The 22,204-nt window shown below is 41.3% G+C and overlaps 2 protein-coding genes across 4 annotated transcripts in view; both read left to right on the top strand.

Annotated features, from left to right (window-relative positions):
- LOC149446797 (uncharacterized) overlaps positions 1-6,912 on the top strand; it is a 51,235-nt gene extending 44,323 nt beyond the window's left edge. Inside the window, exon 3 of the mRNA XM_089652626.1 lies at positions 5,076-6,912. Within this exon, the coding sequence (XP_089508752.1) occupies positions 5,076-5,810 (735 nt within the window). The 3' untranslated portion in view covers positions 5,811-6,912. The remainder of the gene's footprint in view (positions 1-5,075) is intronic.
- The window catches only part of LOC149446798 (uncharacterized), a 59,254-nt gene that overhangs the window by 29,508 nt on the left and 7,542 nt on the right, over positions 1-22,204 (top strand). The gene's annotated exons all lie outside the window — the stretch shown is intronic.

Here is a 22,204-nt window from a genome sequence, read left to right on the forward strand (position 1 = left end):
TGAGGTTCTAGATCTCAACGCATTTTGCAAAGCGAAGTGTCATCAGGAGAGCAGGGAACTGTTACACGTGGACATGAAATAACACTGAACACACTGGAAAAGCCACCCCCCTCATGTGGTGAAAAGAGGGGAACCCAGATGTAACACAAAGACCAAAAAAGGAGGCCAAGTAATACTCCCCAGGTAGGAGTGGATCCTAGTGAGCGAATCGGACTCAGGACCCGGAATAAAAATGTCACCAGCACACCGAGGATCACCAATATGGGTCCAAAGGTTTTAATAAACAATCACATAGTTACAGCAAGGCAACGTTTCGGAGTCTCGTAGGACCCCTTCATCAGGCATGTGACCACTTATACACACAGCCATTTTTAACGCAGGAACGTGTGCGTTTGGATTATACACTTGCACTTCGGACTCAGGACCCAACACACTAAATGGTTGATCTATTTAAATTTTCTTAGTGGCATCTAGAGTGGAAAAAAACACAACTGAAAGGAGGAGACCATAGCATGTTCCACCATCCAAATGCAGAGTGGTGCCATTATGGAAATCAATGCCTGCCAGTGCTACCTGGGGCCTGTCCGGTTTTGACTGAAGAACGTTTTCAGCACCTCGGTTATATATTACCTATTGATGGTGATACTACTGCTGCCTTCTGGTCCACTATGGGTAGCAAAGCTGCAATGGGTAGCAAAGGGATTTCTACCACCATCAAGGAATGCTTTATACAAGCACCTCCTTGTAGTGAGGCATTGGGACCTCCCTTTCATGTGGAGAGATGCTGATGGCCATATTGGTTTTGTACCGTGAAGTCGAGAAGGTGGAAGAAGGCCGTTTAGAGGGGTTTTCCCAAAATTAAGACTGGTCTCAAATTCGTAGCAGAAGGCCCTTGAAGTTGTCTCAAAAAAAAAGTAAAATTTAAAAAAACTACCTCAACTTTTTGTGTAAAATGTATTTACTTTTGTAAAATGCATCTCTTGTTTATTTCTTTACGTCTTTTTAATCCATTTATTATAATTGTTGGAAACCACCAAGTGTCTCTGCTTGCTTGGGTGCCAAGGCTTCCCACTGTGGACTGGATACTGTGGAGGAACAGGGTATTATGGCTTAACCAACCAAATTTTCCCATGAACATCACAGTTCCGTGTGAGATTTCCTAAAAAATAATACGCAATGTTCTGGAAGATTTTTGCTTTTACCCAAACATAAACAACTAGTTGGTGTCAATTTTATAAGAAATGGTATCTTAGTGTCATGTCATGAAAGTCCAACATATTTCTTAGCTTGTTGATGTCAATGGAAGGGATATGGGTCCCACTATCATTGTAAGTGGTGATTGATGGGTCTGCTCCAATGTAATAAGAGAAATTCGTAATAACATTTTATTCCAACTAACATGGTCAGAACTGTTTGCTGAAGAAATTCTGTCTTGTGAGAGACCTAAAGGCAGCCATTGCTGACTATCTTTCCCCAGGTTGACCTTCCAGTTTCAGTACTTTATCACCTAACTAGAAAATGAATGCAGATTAGGATTTTTTGCTTTCCTGATCAGCATACTCATTTTAAAAAAATGTGAAAATATTGAAGCAAGACTGTCAGAAAAATGGCCAAGCAACTGGATTTTAAGAAGGCAATCGTAAAAACTGTGTTTTTGGGAAAAGTTTACTCTTTGGGTTAACATTTTAAGCATGAGCTTTATCCAAGCATCACAATGGGCAACTAAATTGGAAACAAGATGGGTCCTACTCGTTACCAGTTATCCAAGAACCAATACTTATTTCATAAAACGGTATTTAAAGAATACAATGCATTTTGAAACAGATAAATGAAAATGAATAGCAAATATAATAAATTTAATATCATGTCATGCTGGTGAATTGAATTTAAGGTGAGGCAGCGCTTAGTTATAAGAAGACTGGTCAGGAGAACAAGGAGCTGCTGAGATATCTCCATCTATACTCCACCATTCCAGGTATCTATACATAATAGGATAGTGCAATTGTGTTACTTCCATTTTTTCACAAATGTGTTTGTTTAAATGTATTGCAGTCTTATTTTATTTCCTTTTTTAACAATACTGTACATAAATTGTATTCACGATATGCAGTTGAATTTGCTGACATTTTAGGGTTTGATTACCTGAAAGAAACAATTGAGTACTGTCCATGATACTTTTTTTATTTGCACTAACATACAATTTTCAGGACAAGCTTTCGGGATATGTCTCCTTCTTCAGGTCTAAGCAGTACTACTTCACAAAGTTTTAGCAGAGTGGTAAAAGAAACCATCTCTGAGGGGAAAATAAAACAGAAAAAAACACACAAACAAATGTACACGGCAATAGTTATAAAACTAGGATTAGACTATAGATAAGACAGAGTAAAAGCAGAACCTGGATGGGGGGGGGGGGTAGTCAGTCACAGAGGGGGTCGTAAAACTGTTGGATCATGAGTAAGGTTGTTCTCTCTTGTATCAAATAGAAATATCATTCTTCAAACATTTTCCTTTGCTGAATAGTTTTGAAATTTCCTTTAAGAACTAAGATATTGAGGTCTTCCATAGCGTGGTCCAACTGTGCAAAATGGGGTCCAACAGGTGGGCAGAAGTCATCTTCTTTATGTTCCTTGATGGTATGTCTGTGTTTGTTTGTTTTTTTTTTTTCCCCTCATGGTTTCTTTTAGGCTCAGTTCACACTAGCTTTGTCAGCAGGTGTCAGAGAGGCGTTTGAGAAGCGTTTTTAACACTTCTCAAACGCCTATGAAAATTCTGCACAAGGCAGCACACAGTGCTGTTCACACTGAAGCGTTAACATCATGGCAAAACCGATGCCGCGTGTTGAGTCAGGAGGAGTTGAAGCCTCCCATTCAAGTCTACGGTGCTGCTCTGCAAACACTTGGCAGGTGGTTGCGAGGCGTTAATACCATTTAACTTCATTATAGGTGTTTGTGGTGTAGTTTTAACGCTTGGCAAACGCCTATCAACCGCCTCAAAACCGCGCATGAGTGTTTTTAACGCTCCCCAAATGCCTGTCTAATGCTACAGGGGCGTTTGGCAAGAGTTAGAAATAAAGTCAAGTGTGAACGAGCCCTTAACATTCTGCTAAAACTTTGTGAGTAGTATTGCTTGGACCTTAAAGAAGGGGACATTCCCCGAAAGCTTGTCCTGAAAATTGTATGTTAGTGCAAATAAAAAAAGTATCACGTCAGTACTCAATTGTTTCTGTCACAAGTGCACTAATATGGCTACAATCACCTCATTACCTGAAAGCAAATACACTTTTCACTTATACACTGCAAGGACATTTTCCCCAGAGCTTAATGAATGTGGTGAAGCTTCACTTTTCAAAAAAATACCCAATCACATGCAAGAAAAACAAAAACACCTTTTTTTTTTTTTTTTTTTTTTTTTTTGTACGACTGGATGATGGAAGCAGAGCTTCAACTCATTCACTATGCTCTGGGGATACTTCCCATGCAGAGTGCAACTGCACTTGCAATGTGAACTTTGTTTACCTTTAGTAATTGAACCCTTTGGTGTCCAAAATGTCTCTCCAGATAACATTTATTTTTTAAAAAAAATTTTTATTGCTCTGTTGCCTCATTGGGAAGATGTTCTCTCATTTTTTTGGCCTGGTGACAAGGTGTTACCAGTTTTCTATTGTTTTTTAATTTTATTTTGTGTATTGTTTATTTCTAGCAAAATAATTGTTCATTTTTATTTTTCAATGTGGTTTCCCCTGCCCTTGCGTTTTATTCTCTTTAGAGTGTATCTAAGCTTAAAGCGGAGCTCCACCCAAAAGGGGAAGCTCCGCTTTAGGACTGCTCCCCATTAAGGATTGGCACCTTTTGGAAGGCGGGGGGGGGGGGGAGCGGGTACCCGAATTTGACAGGTACCCGCTCCCACTTCCGGTCCGATTGGTTCCCACAGCTGTCAATCACAGCCAGTGAGCCATTGAGAAGAGAGGGGGTGGAGCCAAGCTACAGCTCCGTGTGTGTATGGACGCATGAAGAGGCAGGTGCCTCTATAGCAAGCTGCTTGCTGTGGGGGCATCCTTAGTAATTCTCTTCAAATCTAACCTAATTTCTCAATCGTTCAAGGAGTTGGTTTACTGCAGCTGGACAAAGCCAGATATTTACAGTTCAGACCCCCCAGTTTCCTTGCTTTAGTACTGAATAGTATGAAAGTAACTGGGAACTCCTTAACCTGGTGGATTATTAAAGACATTTTAAGGTGTTGTTTTTTTATTTTTTTTGTTTTGTTTTTTCTTGTGTAATGAAAATTGTTTCAGAAGGGCTCAACGCGTCTAGTCATTACATACTAAAGTCACCAAGTGATAAACTATGACTTTAAAATTTGAATTGGTCTAAAAATAAGTTCCATCTTTATAAATCTGCTATATGCATTGATGAAGTGGTTAAAATGTAAAATCCTAAAGTGGTTGTAAAAGCTCCAGGTTTTTTATCTTCATGCATTCTATACATGAAGGTAAAAAACCTTCTCTGTGCAGTATCCCCCCTAGCCCCCACCTATACTCACCCAAGCCCCCTCTTGATCCAGCGATGTGCACTGGAGTCTCGGTTATCCTGGGACTCCCTCTCCCCATTGGCTGAGACAGCAGTGGGAGCTATTGGCTCCCACTGCTGTCAATCACAGCCAGTGAGCCATTGAGAAGAAAGGGGGTGGGCCATGCCATAGCTCCATGTGTGTATAGACACATGGAGCAGCCAGTGCCTCCATAGCAAGCTGCTTGCTGTGGGGGCACCCGACAGGAGAGAGGGCCAGGAGCACCAGCGGGGGACCCCAGAAGAGGAGTATCTGAGCTGCTCTGTGCAAAACCACTGCATGCAGCAGGTAAGTATAGCATGTTTGTTATTTAAAAAATAAGTCTTTAATATCACTTTAAAAGTCAATATCTAACTTAGTCTCTTGCTCATATTGGGATTCTTTGTAAACATTTATTTTTTTATTTTTCATACAGGTAAACTATTAGCTCACCTGGAAAGTCAACACCGTGAAAAAGAAAAATCACAGAAACAGATTTTTTTTAGCTCAAGATGAGTAAAGTTGAAAAGAAGCCTTATCAGTGCTCAGAGTGCCAGAGGAGTTTCACTTACAAGTCACAACTCAATGTTCACCTGAGGATTCACACCGGAGAAAGGCCGTATCAATGTTCCAAATGTGACATGCGCTTCTCACAAAGTTCTAGTCTATCCAAACACCAGACGACTCACACAGGAGAGAAGCCGTTTAGATGTTCAGAATGTGACAAATGCTTCTCACAAAGTACGAGTCTTACTAAACACCTGAAGCTTCACACCGGAGAGAAACCATTTAAATGTACAGAATGTGACAAATGCTTTTCTCAGAGGTTTAATCTCATCGAACATCAGTATACTCACACAGGAGAAAAGCCATTTAACTGTTCAGAATGTGGCAAGGGTTTCTCGCACAGTTCTCATCTCACGAAGCATCAAAGGATTCACACAGGAGAGAAGCCATTTAGGTGTTTGGAATGTGACAAATGCTTTTCCCACAAGTTTAATCTAGCTGAACACCAGAAGACTCACACGGGAGAAAAGCCGTTTAAGTGTTTAGAATGTGGCAAATGTTTCTCACACAGTTCTCATCTTACTAAACACCAGAGGGTTCACACAGGAGAGAAACCATATATATGTTCAGAATGCGGCAGATGCTTCTCTCATAAACACATTCTGGTTACACACCAGAAGACTCATACACGAGAGAAGCCAAGTGAAGGATGTGACGACGATTGTTTTTTTATAGAAATTGAAAATGAAGCAACGTGAAGATTTATACAGTGGGGAGAAACTATATTTATGTGTGTCATAAGTATTTCACATGTAAAAAAACTCTGATTAAGATTTAAAGGTTAGCCATATCAAAAATCTAACAAAGTAACAAATATTTTTTGAAACTGCCCCACCAGCACTCAAGAGAGGGAGCCACTGTACGAAAAGAAACTTCGAGAGGTATTTAATTCATACCAGGACATTTAAGTTTATATAAGAAAAGAACAAATATCAAGGAGTGGAAACTGCATTTATTTTTTGACATACCCCCCTGCTACATTTATGCACGCATCCCAGCGTTTAATGCCTGGAAAGCTTCAGCATAGATTTGTCAGTACGCTTGAACCATCCTAGAACAGCTGGCTTCACTTCGTCATCGTTCCCACAGAAAGATTCGTCTCTTGTGAAATTTCACAGCAAGTGATGCGTTGATTATCCAGGATCAGGCATTCCACGTGGTGAATGTTCACAGGAATGACTGCTGTGGGCTGGGAACCACCATGGCCGGGATGGTCACTGGCGGGCATACAGCTATCTTTGAAATGTTTACACCATTCAAACGTCTCATCACTGTACTGTGCTTGAAGTCTTCTGTAGATATCTGCGGGTTTTACGCCTTCGCTCGCAAGAAACTTCATCACACCACGCTGTTCCATGCACTCACTAACACTGTTGTCTGCCATTTTGATTAATGGTCTCTGGACTGGGCCGCAACATGTGTGTTGCCTTTCAGTAATGGGACACACTGGCCACTTACTGCCGTGTGTAGTACAGCCACATTAGCACCCCTTTTTATGCCTGTAAAATTAAACGTCCCAGTTTGACTTGAACACTCCTCGTGTAACACCAGTACTGGGCCTTACGGGACTCATTTTAGGGGCTTGCGGTCCATAAGATACAATTGGCACTTTATTGTTGTAGTAATTAAAAGCATTTCATTCTCAGAAACCTAAAACAATATTTAAAAAGGCTTTTTTCCAATTCAAATGTGTCATAATTTTTTTAGAGGATGGCTAAATTACAAATCTGTTAAAAAAGGATGATTAATTTGTGTTGATGTACCCAAAGGTATACAAATAAACTGTAAATATACAAATAATTCACGCTTTGGTTTCCATCAGTTTAAGATTGTAATTAATTGATCTTGAAGTTAGTATAAAAGTCTGAATTCTGAACCACTTACTTTAACCGCTTGAGCTCCAGAGGATTTACCCCCCTTAATGACCACGCCTCTTTTTGCTACTCGGCGCTGCACTAATTTAACTGATAATGCAATGCTGCACCCAAACGAAATTTACGTCCTTTTTTTCACACAAATAGAGCTTTCTTTCGGTGATATTTGATCATCTGTGCGCTTTTTATTTTTCACGCTATAAACAAAAAAAGGCCAAAAAGTTTGAAGAAAAACAATATTTTTTACTTTCAGCTATAAAAAATATATAGTAAACTCAAAGTTGTTTATAAATTTAGGCCAAAATGTATTCTGCTCCATGTATTTGGTAAAAAAATCCCAATAAGTGTATATTGATTGCTTTGTGTGGAAGTTATAGCGTCTACAAACTATGGTATAGATACTGCAATTTATGCAATTTTTTTGCTATACAGCGCTGCACTAGTTTAACGGACAATTGCGCGGTCATGCAATACGGTACATAAATGAAATTTACATCCTTTTTTTTTCATCCACAAATTGAGCTTTCTTTTGGTGGTATTTGATTGCCTGTGCGGTTTTTATTTTTTGCGCTATAAAAAAAAGGCTGACAATTTTGAAGGAAAAAAAACAATATTTTGGACTTTTTGCTATAAGACATGTCCAGTAAAAAAAAATGCAAACATCAAATTTAGTCATAAATTTCTGCCAAAATGCATTCTGCGACATTTCTTTGCTAAAAAAAAAACCAATACGTGTAAAGTAATTGGTTTCCGTGAAAGTTATAGCGTTTACAAATGGCGGGAAAGATACTGGGATTTTTAATTTTTTTATACTAATAATGGCGGCGATCAGTGACTTATGGCAGCGACCAGCGACTTATGGCGGGACTGCGGCGGACATTCTGACATTGGGGGGTACTGACTTGGGGTCACTGACATCCCCAAAAACACTAATACAGTGATCAGTGCAAAAAAAATAACACTGACACTGTACTAATGGCACTGGGGAGGAAGGGGTTAACTTTATTTTGCAGGGAAGGGTTATCTGTGTGAGGGGAGTGTTTTACTAGGAGGCGGGGGGTGTGCTGCACAGGACACCACTGATCGAGAGAGAGAAACTCGTCTTCGAGCTGTCAGGGAAGTGACAGACAGCACAGCTACTGCAGCTGTGCTGTCTGTCAATGTTTGCCGCCGATCGCCGGGAAACAGCCAGTAAGGACCGGCTGTGACCCGGCGACTGACATCCGCGGCGGTGATCGGTGGGACAGATAGGGCGGCGGCGCGCCCTGCGCGCGCCCCCTTCTGTTTACAAAACACACGTTTTAACACGTGGTTTTGCCTGCCCGTGCCGCCCTGGCGCCGTATTTCTACAGTGGCTGGGCGGCAAGTGGTTAACTAGGACCAAATATTTGAACTCTTTCACTCTATGTTCCACACTAAGGCTCTGTTCACATCTATACGGGTGGCTGCTGGTGCAGGAATCTCTGCGATTCCTGCACCCAAAACCACCCTCAGTGAAAACGTGGCACCTCCACGTATGTAAAAACAGTGTGTGTGGGTGCCGGAACTACAAGGAAATCTCATTGTTGTAAAAAAGGTGCATTTTTCTGCGGGAAACGCATGCACGGCAGTCTGTTCAAATAAGTGGGCTGCTGTTCCCGAGCAAGCGCGGCCCACAAAAGCGCATAAATGTGAACCGAGCCTAGAGAAATCATATTAGCAGAACGTTACGCTTTAAGTTGTCAGTAAGAACAATTAGATTTGATCCACAGGTTGAATCCCTATGTTTAATTAAAGTTAAAGTGGTTGTAAAGGCTTTTTACCTTCATGCATTCTATGCGTATAAATCCTTCTCTGTGCAGCATTTCCCCCTCCCCAAACCCCACCTAATACTCACCTAGGCCCCCTTTCAATCTAGATATATGCACTGGAATCTCGGCTACCCCGGGACTCCCTCTCCTCATTGGCTGAGACAACAGTGGGAGCCGTTGGCTCCCATTGTCATTGACTCCCAATCGCAGCCAGTGAGCCAATGAGAAGAGAGAGGGGTGGGGCTGAGCCGCGGCTGTGTGTGTGGATGGACACATGAAGCAGCTGCTGGGGAGTGCGCATGCTTGGGTGCCCCCATAGCAAGCTGCTTTTTGTGGGGGCACCCGACAGGAGGGAGGGGCCAGGAGCGCCTGCAGGGGACCTGAGAAGAGGAGGATCCTGGCTGCTCTGTGCAATTCCACTGCACACAGCAAGTAAGTATAGACATGTTTGTTATTTTAAAGGAAAAAAAAGTAAGCCTTTAGAATCACTTTAATAATGTCGAGAGTGGCGATCGCCGGTCCCCTGTGTCCAAGGGAGACAGCGGATCATGGAAAGAGCTGAAGATGTCGGCTCGGTCATGTGATCAGCTGTGTCCAATCACAGCTGATCACATATAAACACGGAAATGCCGGTTATCGGCATTTCTCTCCTCTCGAGCTGTCACGCTGACCGAGAGGAGAGAAGAGCCGGTAATCGGCTTTCCGCGGAGGGGACATGTACACTGATCATCAGAGCACTGATGATCAGTGTGCCCTGATGATCAGTGTGGCCCCAGAAGTGCCACCTATCAGTGCCAGTGCCCATCAGTGCCACATCAATGCCACATACCAGTGCACATCAATGCCACATATCAGTGCCCATCTGAGCTGTCTTTCAGTGTCACCCATCAGTGCCAGTCAGTGCCACCAATCAGTGCCGCCTATCAGTGTCAGTCAGTGCCACCTATCAGTGCCAGTCAGTGCCGCCTATCAGTGCCATATATCAGTGTCATGTATCCGTGCTGCCTTTCAGTGCCCATCAGTGATGCCTGTCAATGCCCATCAGTGCAACCTACCAGTGCCTCCTCATCAGTGTCCATCAGTGCAGCCTATCAGTGCCCATCACTGCAGCCTCATTAGCACACATCAGTGAAGGAGAAAAATCACTTATTTGCAAAATTGTATAACAAAAACTAAGAAAAAACGTTTTTTGTTTTCAAAATTTTCTGTGGTTTTTGGTTTAAGAAAAAATAAAAATCCCAGTGGTGATTAAATACCACCAAAATAAAGCTCTATCTGTCTAAAAAAAAATGATAAAAATTTAATTTGGGTACAATGTTGCATGACCGCGCAATTGTCATTCAAAGTGTGACAGCGCTGAAAGCTGGAAATTGGCCTGGGCAGGAAGGGGGTATAAGTGGCCTGTAGGCAAGTGGTTAAGCAAAGTAATATCAGGTGTACAGAGTTCTGACATTTTTTGTGATTTTTTTTTTTTTTTTTTTTTTTTTTTTGTGCTTGTTGCTGTCTTGAATAAACTACTTTGATGTCTGAAGAACATGGCACATATAAACTTGCTAATATGAATTAGAAAGAGAAATACAGAGATCCATATACAGAACAGTGAATTTATAATGGCAAATTTATTGGAATATTGTCATCCTAGCAGTTGGCATAATAAATGTATAAGATTTTGCTGTGAGAAATGTTTTTTTTTTTCTTCAAGCGTCGTCTTTGACCTGCAATCCAATATTTAAACCACTCTTCCACCACTGTAGGCTGGGAAGAGGCTGGATAAGAGATTTTGAAACTAGTTTACTAGGGAGAAGATGTTGGTTTAAAGGATAAGTTCACCTTTTGGACAAAAATAATAAATGCACATTGTTTTGCAGGTAAAAAAAAAATGTTTATTTTGTTTGTCCAAAGGAGCCTGGAAAGCATTGCACCAATGATCAGTAGATGGCTGGTGCCATGCAGGTCTCCTGCCGACCTGTCAGAATATCTGCTTGCTGTAGGGGATGTACGATTAACCAGATATTCTGACTGAAAACTGTGGTAGTTCATTGAAAACTAAAAGCCGACAGCCACAAAGGCTGCAGGGACTTGTAGGCACTCATTCACAGAACACCGTGCTGTTTTAAAATCTGACAGACAGTACGGGGAGGGCGGCGGCAGAAGTGGCTGCGGCTATTGGAACATGTTACATGTTCCACCCTAAAAACGGGTGGAACATGTTACATGTTCCACCCTAAAAACGGGTGGAACATGTTTCAAAGGTGAACGTATCCTTTAATATTGTGATCTGTGATTGGCCCATAGCAATCGCATGGTACCTGGTAGCCAATCACCGCTCACAACCATACATATACAGGCATATAGCAGAATATATTTTGGCCTAAATGTATGAAGAAATTAGATTTTGGATCTGTTTTACAACAGGAAGTAGAAAATATCTTTTTTTTTTTTTTTTTTTTTTTTTTTTAATTTTTGGTCTTTTTTTCGTTTTATATAATAAAACAAAAAAAAAACCCAGCGGTGATCAAATACCACCAAAAGAGAGCCCTATTTGTGTGAAAAAAAGATATATATTTAATTTGCATAGTTTTGCATGACCGCACAATTGCCAGGTAAAGTAGTGCAGTGCCAAATAGCAAAGAATGCCCTGGTCATTAAGGGGGTAAAACTTTCTGGAGTTCAAGTGGTTAAATACCGGTACTTTTTTTTACAAATTTAATTTTTCTGTTTCACAGTCTTATTTTATTTTTTATTTTTTTTAGCAATCGTGTTTGAAAGTTGCATTCACCATTTGCATTTCTGATTGCTGAGGTTTTGATATTTAATGTGTGTATGTGTATATGTGTGTGTATGTATGTGTGTATATGTATGTATGTATGTATGTATATGTGTGTGTGTGTATATTGCATGTTCTCCCTGTGCCTGCATGGGTTTCCTCTGGGTACTCCTCCGGTTTCCTCCCACACTCCAAAGACATGCTGGTAGGTTAATTGGCTCCTGTCTAAATTGTCCCTAGTATGTGTATGTATGAATGTGAGTTAGGGACCTTAGATTGTACACCCCTTGAGGGTTAGGGACTGATGTGAATGTACAATATATATGTAAAGCGCGGCGTAAATTGACAGCGCTATAGAAATACCTTAAAGAGAAAGAAAAAAAAATATATATATAATTTTTTTTTTTTTTTTTTTTTTTTTTTTGATAGGGTTGGGAAGAGTAAGTGTCTCTGTCATTTTTTATTTTCATTTCCTGACCTTGTCACCATCGTTTTTTTTATAAGCCAACCATGCATGGATTGAAACTCAGCCAGTTCAGCAGGGCCACATTTTGATCCACGTGTGGGGACGACACTATAACCCTTTTGTCCTACTAATACAATTACAGTGGCACTTGCATTACTGTATATCCTGTTTGTTATAATGCTGCTATCCAAGTTGTAGTGAAAATGATCACAATTGTATGTGCTTGTTTGTAAAGTTGAAGTATATTTAAGGAAGTAAATATTAACATTGTTTTTAATTTTTTTTATTTCACCTCTAAATATGTTAACAATTTTATTTGACATTCATAATTTATTGTTATCAGGTAATACAAATGTAATATATATATATATATATATATATAATTTTTTTTTTTTTTTAATTTTACAGAGGGTGCATCTAAGCCAAGAGCAAACGTAATATATTGCAGCTTATTAGTCCATAGATGGTGATGGCTACAATAATGAGGGGGGGTTGACGGAATACATTTTCTGTAGTTGCTCTTCTGGATCTAACATTCCCATGTGATTTATGGTCTTTTTTTTGTTTTTAGATACACTTGAGAAGAAATTGGCTTAATGACAGTCTAAAATGATCTACTAGGGGCAGGTTGAACCTGGCTGACTTAAGCCAGTCATACGTGTTTTGAAATGCAGCCAGATCAGAAGAAACCAGCTGAATTTCAATCCATGCACAGGCAATCTGGTTGTGCACAAGTCTATCTATTGATCGATTTGTGTACAACCAGGTTTGTTTCATTTTCCAGAGCAATCAGTGCCGGCAGCTATAACTGACAACTCTGATCATTGTATTATGGCAGCAAAAGCTACGGGAAGGATTCTGCATTATTATTTTACTGGAGCAGGAAGGATTCCCCATCCACATTGAGTTTGTGGATGGGGGAGTAGGATACATTTTTTTTTTTTTTCTCTCAACCTGCTGGTTGAACGAAAGAAAAAATAAAATCAATGTTTGTCTGCTTTAGTCAGCTGCCGTCTTCTTACAGAAGATGATCCAAAACATATGAAAAGACATCAGCTAACCAAGCCCATCAGATTCCCCCAGCAATACTAGTTGAAATGTTACAGCGTGTCTATCTGGGAGAATTATTATTATTATACAGGATTTATATATTATTATTATACAGGATTTATATATTATTATTATACAGTATTTATATAGCACCAACAGTTTGCTCAGCGCTTTACAATATAACGGGAGACAATACAGCAACAATACAGTTCAATACAAGAGGGTTAGGAGGCCCTGATCCTGGGAGCTTACAATCTAAGAGTTGAGTGTTCTCACCTACCATAGTGTCTCTCAACATTTCTTACATTCTCTATAATATAAAATAAACTCCAGAGGGAGTCAGAACCCCACACAGTGGACACAGCATGTGTACAAACCCAGGAACTCAGGTGCAGATCTTTCCCCAACAAAGTCCCAGAGAGAGCGACCATCAAATGATTTAATGCTCCCATTTGAGACACAGACGAACGTTCATGGGAAGAGTCTTTTTGGTACATAACATAGGCAGATCCTGTTTCCTTAGCAGTGCTGCTCAATGCCTCTCTGTCGGGGTCCCCCAAGGCTCTGTCCTCGGACCCCTCCTCTTCTCCATCTATACCTCCTCCCTTGGCAAACGTATTCACTCCCATGGCTTCAATTACCACCTCTATGCCGACAACACACAAATTTACCTCTCCACCCCCCACCTCACCCCCTCACTCTCTGCCCTCATCGCACACCTCCTGAACGACATATCAGACTGGATGTCGCTCCATTTCCTCAAACTTAACCTATCCAAAACCGAGCTCCTGGTCTTCCCCGCACCCCCCCCCCATCCTCTCCATCACTACTAACAACGCCACCATCTCTCCCACCCCACACGCCAAAGTCCTGGGTGTCACCCTGGACTCCCACCTTTCCTTCCTACCCCACATCCAACTGCTATCTAGATCTTGCAGGCTCCACCTCTGCAACATCTCCAAGATACGCACATTCCTCACCCCAGACACCACCAAACAACTCGTACACTCCCTCATCTCACGCCTGGACTACTGCAATTCCCTTCTCACTGGCCTACCCAAACGAGCACTATCCCCACTCCAGTCAATCCTCAACTCAGCGGCTAGACTCCTCCACCTCACCAACTGCTCCACATCCGCCTCCCCCCTCTATCAATCCTTTCATTGGCTCCCGGTTGCCCAACGCATCAAATTCAAACTGCTAACTCTGACCTACAAAGCCATTCACAACGCCGCCCCAAACTACATAACTGACCTGATACCCAAATACTGCCCTACCTGTGCCCTCCGCACCTCACAGGACCTCCTACTCTCTAGCTCCCTGGTCTCCTCCTCCCACGCCCGATTGCTGGACTTCTCTAGGACTTCCCCCATCCTCTGGAACTCCCTACCCCAATCCATCAGACTGTCACCTACCCTCCTCACCTTCAGGCGCACCCTGAAAACCCTCCTCTTCAGGGAAGCCTACCCCAACCTCACCTAACACCTGACCTCACCTAACAACTAATCTCCTCCCACCACTTCATCCCCCACAGCCACTTCCTCCAGTACCACTTTCCCCTCCCTCCTAGTTTGTAAGCTCGAAAGAGCAGGGCCCTCGAACCCCTCGTGTATTGTATTGTTACTGTCTTGTCTCATGTGCTGTCCCCCTTGCTGCTGTACAGCGCTGAGCAAACCCTTTGGCGCTATATAAATACTGTATAATAATAATGCGTTTATCTTGTTAATCCTCCCATCTTACAGCAAACATAAACGATGGAACTTGTCAAGTTGAATACAGTAGAAATTTTGCACACTCTAATATTGTCTAATGTAAAATGTCCTCAACATTTCTAGCAGCTAAAAACCATGTGATCTTGGCCTAATTTTTTCATCACATGCTCATGCTCAAAAGTCTTCTGTGCATTTCAAGAAAGGGGTAGTTGTTAGCTAAAAAAGTATGTGATAAACAATGAGATTTAAAAGATAAGTTCACAGTTTAGAAAAAAAATAATAAATGCACATTTTTATGCAGGCAAAAAAAAAATGTGCATTTATTATTTTTGACTACAGGAGCCTGGAAAGCATTGCACCTGCGATCAGTAGATGGCTGATGCTATGCAGATCTCCTGCAGACCTGTCAGAATATGCTTGCTCTATGGGATGTACGAGCAGGCAGATATACTGACAGGAAGCTTCAATGAAATAGTTCATTGAAAACTACAAGCCCACAGCCGCTAAGGAGAAGTTCATTCATTCAGAGGAGTCCGGGAATGAATGACGCAAGCCGCGTGGGTGGAACCCCTCACGGCAACGCCGCTTAAAATTTGACAGTACGGGGGAACGTCTCATATCTGTTAGAGAGCGGGGGGGATGTCTGGGCGGCGGCTGCAGCTATGGGAACATGTTACGTGTTCCACCCTAAGCATGTAACATGTTCCCAAAGGTGAACTTATCCTATAATCCCTTTTAGTGAAAGCCTCTACTATCTGTAACCTAAGTGAATTATATTATAGTGAAAATAAAGTGCAAAGTCAATCTGACATATAGCGGGGGGGGAAAAAAATTGATCAGCGGAGCAGTCAAGCGCAGCATATAAAAATCAAATATAAAAAATGTTCAATAAATCATCTAATAAATGTGAAACCGTAAAATGCAGCATAAAAGTGAGAATATATAAAGTCCGTAAAATATCAGTGGAGCAAGAGCTATAAATTGTCAGGATATAAGTACAGCAATCACGGTGAAATATTGTGAACTGATCCAATAGGGAATCCACCACCTCTGTTAGATGTACACTCACCAGACATCTACTGCTAAACAGCATGTAAGCACATCTCATCTGGGTACAGGTAACAGTGATGAAGCCTCGGAAGGAATGCTCAGCCAAGGGCAAAAAACATGAGTGGACCCTCTCCTATGAGGAATAGCTCACCACAGGAGCCAAAAGTAGTATATAGTGTAGTATTTTATTAAATAATGAATAAAAGACAATCCACATGGAAACAAGTAAAAATGAAGGTAAAATGGAGTACCAAGATAGCTGCCATTCTGACCTTCGGCAACTGCAGTGTGACGTCAGCAAGTGCGACTCCACTGCATACTACACTATATACTACTTTTTGGCTCCTGTGGTGAGCTATTCCTCCTTTTTTTTTTTTTCCAGCCAAATATATTTTTCACCAAGCCAACTACAGAAAAATATATTTTGATCCTTCCAAAAAATCCAGTTAGTTTTTATCTTCCTGTGCACTTTCAAGCACTTGTATTAACCATGCTTGGCTCACGTCTGTGAACTACAGGACACTCTCTCCCCATGTTATGGGTATGTGGAGAAGGGGAGTGCTGCTTCTTCATGGATGCAATACAAGTAAGTGTTGCCATCCTAGACCAGGAAAGGTGCTATTGGCAGGATCACCAGATAAAAACATATGTAGCACTGCCCCTTGGGACAAGCTGGAATATATTATGGGTCCTGCGCTCAATAGATCCAACCCTAAGCAAACCCAATCCCTCTGGCACAACTGGTAATGAATAGCAAATACCCTGCCAAGAAATTTGCTGACACAGGGTTAAATGAAACAAGAACAATTTTATGGAGAATGAAATGCAGTGTAGAGGGGTGGGGTTCCCCTTTTTACTTCAAAACTTACTTTTCTTCTTTTATGCAATGCAGTGAATTTGGTCTGCCACTAGAGGGCTTCACAGCCAAGAGTCTCCGGATGGCAGAGTTGCACTTTAAGCAGAATACAACTGATATCAAACAAATAAACTTACTTATACTCTATCAATGAAATGTATTACCCACACCGGTGTATGATTCTGCTTCTGAGGGGCGTTAGCCAAAAATCACCTTAGAGTCAGAACAGAATGCAATAAAGAGGTACCTCTAATAAGGCTACTAAGCCAGATTCCCCCACTTCAGTCCTTGTAACGGTGGAGCTCTAGTTGGTGCACGTTTAGTCCTTACAATGAAGTAAATAGCAGCTGAAGGCTTCTTTGGAGTTTCAGCTGGTGTGGGTTACATCCAATTTCACTAGGTTTCTGGGCTGAGAGGGTCCAACCTCAGTGTCTAGAGCAACACAAAGCACCCCAAGACCAGGGGCAGTCGCAGGATGCAATCTCCCAGTATGTGTCAGTCCCCGGGGCAGACAGTCTCAATTACACTGGTGGTGAGGGGCAAAGCAGGCAGGGGGATCTGTGGCTTGCACAGGGCCCCGGATGTGTGAGATCCCAGCAGTGGGGTGCGGATGTCCCAGTCTATATGCAAAGTGTAAATGGTGTGTCTTACTCTCTCCAGGGGGACAGCTCACCAGACTCTGAACACACAGCAGGGTCCCTCTATCCGCGCTGGGTGCTGTAGTGCCTCCTCCTCTGCTTGGACGGGCTCCACATGTCCCTGTCTTTTCTCCAGCCTTGTGTCTCTCTGTTCTCCCCTTCACTTCCTGCTTCCTCCCCCTCCCAGCGTTCTTTGCTGTGTAGTGGATGAGTCATGAACTTGGCAGAATGCCCAGGTTTTACAAATAGGGGAGAGAGAGGAAGGACTGACTGCTGAACATGTGATTCCTTCTGAATCCTCTTGTACAAGGAGCCTGCTACACATAGGAAATATTTTTTTAAAAAAAGGAAAATGAATGCAGCCACCACAACTAAGGGTAAATAAGCTGTATTATATTAAGTTTTTGCTCTTGGGTTTGGATTCACTTTGGTCTGACAATAGAATTGAATTTAGACACTAAGTAAAATGTTATTATTAAGAATGGGATACATTTTATTTTAGTAGTTGTTACTTCAGTAGTATCTACTCTAACTCTTGAATATTACAAAATATAAGTGAAAAAGCATTAACTTCAAACCAAATCTATCAATTAGTCAGAGAGTGAGCTTACATAAGCTTCTGTAGCTCCCAATCCTTTAGCAAGACCATGTTAAGTTGGGTGTACATCAGTAGAGATTTATTCTACATTTTTCATTGTGAGAACGTTCAATTCATTTTTCTAATCATTAGTGGGGTCAAATTAATGATTATTTTTGACCAGCGTGAGGAGAAAATTCAAAGGAGCAGGATAGAAATTCATATTTTTGAGAAAAAAAAAATTCTAACACTGTATGTGGTTTTCATTCAGTCAAGTTCATTCATTCCAAAATCAAGTTTTAAAAGCAAATGAAGTTGTGAACTATGTTTGAGTGATGTTTGAATGTACAAAAGAATTTTCATACAAATTTTTGTTTGAAATTCTACTAGTGTATACCATAGTAGAATTCCCTAGAATGACAAGTCATGCAACACTATCAAAATTAAATTTGTATCATTTTTTTTTAGGCAGAGCTTTCTATTGGTGGTATTTAATCACCAATGGGATTTTCATTTTTGTTAAATGAACAAAACTGAAAATTTTGGATTAAAAAAAAACCTTTTTCGTTTGTATAAATGTATTCTTCATAAGTTTAGGCCAAAATGTATACTGCTACATGTGTTTGGTAAAAATAACCCAAATCAGTGTATATTATTTAGCCTGTTTGAAAGTTAGTCTAAAACCTATGGTACATATATTTGAAAATGATCAATCCTGATCATATAGAGTCCAAGGTATTTAGTAAGAAGAGGCATGGTGAGTTGTGTTTTTTTTTTTTTTTTTTTTTTGTTTAAAATCATTTTTTAATTACTCCCCAATACACATCATAAATTAAACCTATCACAATGTGAATTCCTATCACGTTTTTGGAGGCCTGGAACACCAGGACAGTGGAAATACCCACAAAATGACTCCATTTTGAAAAGTAAACACTCCAAGGTATTTTCTAAGAGTCATAATTAGTCTTTCAAAAATCACTTTTTTACCAAACGTTTTTGGAAAATGCATGAAAGTTAATTTGGTTTTTTTTTTTTTTTTTTTAAAACACAAAGTTATCAGTTAATAAGATTTGTCTAACACACATTGTAGACATACTTAGAATTACACCCCAAAACACATTCTGCTACTCCTCCTGAGTATGGAGATGCCACATTCCTAGCCACACAGAGGAGGCCAAAATCCAAGGGGCACCTTCAGGCTTTCTAAGGGACCTAATTTATGCATCTTATTTCCTGACTAGCTTTAACATTTTTGGAGGCCCTGGAGCACCAGGAAAGTGGGATCACCCATAAACTGGCCACATTTTGGAAATCACACACCCCAAGATATCTAAAAGGCATGGGAAGTCTTTTGAAGACTTAATATTTTGCCACAAGGTTTGGGGAAAATGCAGAATGAAAATGAAATTAAAATTAAATTTTTCACACAAAGTTGTAAAGTTAATAAGATATTTCTCACATACATCAGGGGAATATCTAGAATTACAGCACAAAACACATTTTTCTGTTCCTCCTGAGTATGGCGATACTACATGTGTGAGACTTTTTCACTGTCTGGACTGATTATGTACAGACCATTATATCACACAAATTAACCAATTGTAATAAAACCAGTGTACTGCAATAATCACCTATATATGAGTGGTCAGGAAATATAGCTTAGTGTATCGCCACCTATAGCAGTCCCATTTCCGATAGGCCCAAGCAACCCTAGCCTAGTGTTACATGGCTGCCTGGCCAGGAAGTAAAGAAGGCTAAAGAAAGGAGGATGAAGAAGAATAGTTCCTTTTGGTTCCAGGAGTGCAGTTGTCCACAGGGGATGGCTGTGGCTGGTGTCTTGCAGGAACATAGTCAGTTGGACATGCAGATGGGTCAGTTCACGTGTCGGCAAAGACATTGTTAGCATACAGGCAAAGGATAGGGCCAGGCAACAGGTAGAAATGTGGTCAATAAACAGGCAAAGCGGAAGCACTGATCTTAGCTACTCTGGCTTGGTGGCACTCTGGCTGGTATTTGGAGAACTGTGACTGGCTTCATTATTACGGCTCATTCACACCTGAGGTTGGGGGACAGTAAAACCTTGTAGTTGAGCCACTAAGTGATGCTTAGTTTCAGAAGGAATTACACATTTGAACAAGTCTTTATGGTTACACAATGAGTGCTGTGGCAGTGATCAGGGGTACTGGTGTGATGGTTATCAAGGACACTGTAATTGCTGTTGTGGTGACCAGGGATTCTGTAACTGGTGTGGCAGTAATTAGGGATACTGTATCTTGTGTGGCAATAGAAACGAACTCTCCTGCACTCTGAGACCCAAAAGAGGTGGATAGATGGAACCAGAACTTGAAAAAATTCGACCACCTGTGCATATGGGGTTGTGCAGCTTCAAACAAGGCTGGGGAAGCCCGACCAACACTGTGAAACAAAAACGAAGCTCACCAACCTTGCGCATTACCTCAGTAAACCAAATTTTTATTGAATACAGAATTATACTCACAAACAGTGAAGTATTTCATTTCTCTGATAAAGAAGGGACACCCTTCAAAACGCGTCAGCTGGTCCCTGAGTGTCCACCCCTATGATGGGACTCGCGCAGGCTTTACCATTCCATAGTTCCTCTGAGAACTTACATGCTTGAAATACTTCATTGTTTGTGAGTATAATTCTGTATTCAATAAAAATTTGGTTTACTGAGGTAATGCGCAAGGTTGGTGCGCTCCTTTTTTGTTTTTGCTTCAGTCTTGTGTGGCAATAATCAGGGACACGGTAATTGCTGTGGTGGTCATTAGGGATGTTGTAATTGATATGGTGGTGATCAGTGGTGTATTTAGGTTTTGTGCTGCCCTAGGCAACACAAAGATCGCCTGCCCCCACAGACATGAACAAACAGCACCCCCTATTCCCCTTCCCACGGAGAGACCCTGACATTGACCAACAACACCCCTGGGAGGGGCTTCCACTAACCCCCCCCCCACAGCGATAGAGAGACACTCATCTTCACAGCTTCGGACATCACCAGGAACGAGAGCCAGGCTCTACCTACACCATCAACCAGCCCACAGCCTCTCTCGGATCCCACCTGGTTCCCATGGCACGCATGTCCCTTCTTCCATCCCTACATCTGGGGGGAGGTGCTGCCCCCCTGAAAAATGCCGCCCTGGGCAAGTGCCTTGTTGGCCTTGTGGTAAATACGCCCCTGGTGGTGATCAGTGACACTGTAACTGCTGTAACAGGTGTGGTGATGATCAGGGACAATATGACTGTTATGATGGTGATCAGGGACACTGTGACTGGTGCAGTGGTGATTAGGGACACAGACTGGTGACCGTATGCAAATAAAAAAATTATTATTTTACATTCTTTTTTATATTCTTTTTCCTATATGTTTTTTTCCATACTATCACTGGTACATACTGTGATGACACTATAACAGCAATTGTTTTAACGATCATGAATGCCTTACATTCATGACAGCTTGTTTACTATTGTGCGTGCTATAATTGGCTGCAGCATGCACATGGTACAAAGCCGCTGTGTATGCCTTGTACTTTATGCTTCTTGTGATCAATCATAGCAATAACAATAGTAAGCTTTCATGAGCAAAAACAGTTCTTGAAAGATTGTTTACATTTTATCATGTGATCAGCTGCGATTGGTCACGACGATCACATTTACACCTGGGCCACTCATTCACAGCGGCTGGGTACTGAGCACTGTGATCCGCTGTGTTCAGCGCCACTGGGAAGATGTCAATAAATGGAGAAACAGAAAAAGGCCGCACCGACCTAGTGCATTATCGTTTAAAATAATTTGTTGAAGAAACAAAACAGGTATCATACTCACAATGTTCAGTTTGACATGCCTGCGTTATTATGTCCATTGTGAGTATGATACCTATTTTTGTTTCTTCAATAAATTATTTTAAAAGATAATGCACTAGGTCGGTGCGCCCTTTTTCTGTTTCTCCATTTGTATCCAGTGTATTTGGACCACCCCGGTCTGTTGAGGGCAGCAAGCAGTGTATATTCCAGAACATGCCTATTGGGTCTAATGAGTCCTTTCCTAGCGCAGGAGTAAAGTGTTTGTTCTGGGAAGATGTCCCTTGACATCCTCCCTGAACTGGAGATCTCCCCGAGACCATATTTTGGTAATATGGTGAGCAGAAAGCGGTTAACCTAAAAAGTAGTAACAACATCCATCTATAACCCTATCAGAGTCATGGGTTTTCATTACATAAATCTGCTGTGTGCAATTGCAAAATGGTTAAATTACAAGTTTCAAAAACACTTTTTGAGTTTGCATCTATTTTTTT

This window comes from Staurois parvus, unplaced genomic scaffold (genome assembly GCF_062004578.1).
Source record: "Staurois parvus isolate SC_StPar_1 unplaced genomic scaffold, SC_StPar_1.0 ptg000689l, whole genome shotgun sequence".
In the NCBI taxonomy this organism is placed as follows: Eukaryota; Metazoa; Chordata; class Amphibia; order Anura; family Ranidae; genus Staurois; species Staurois parvus.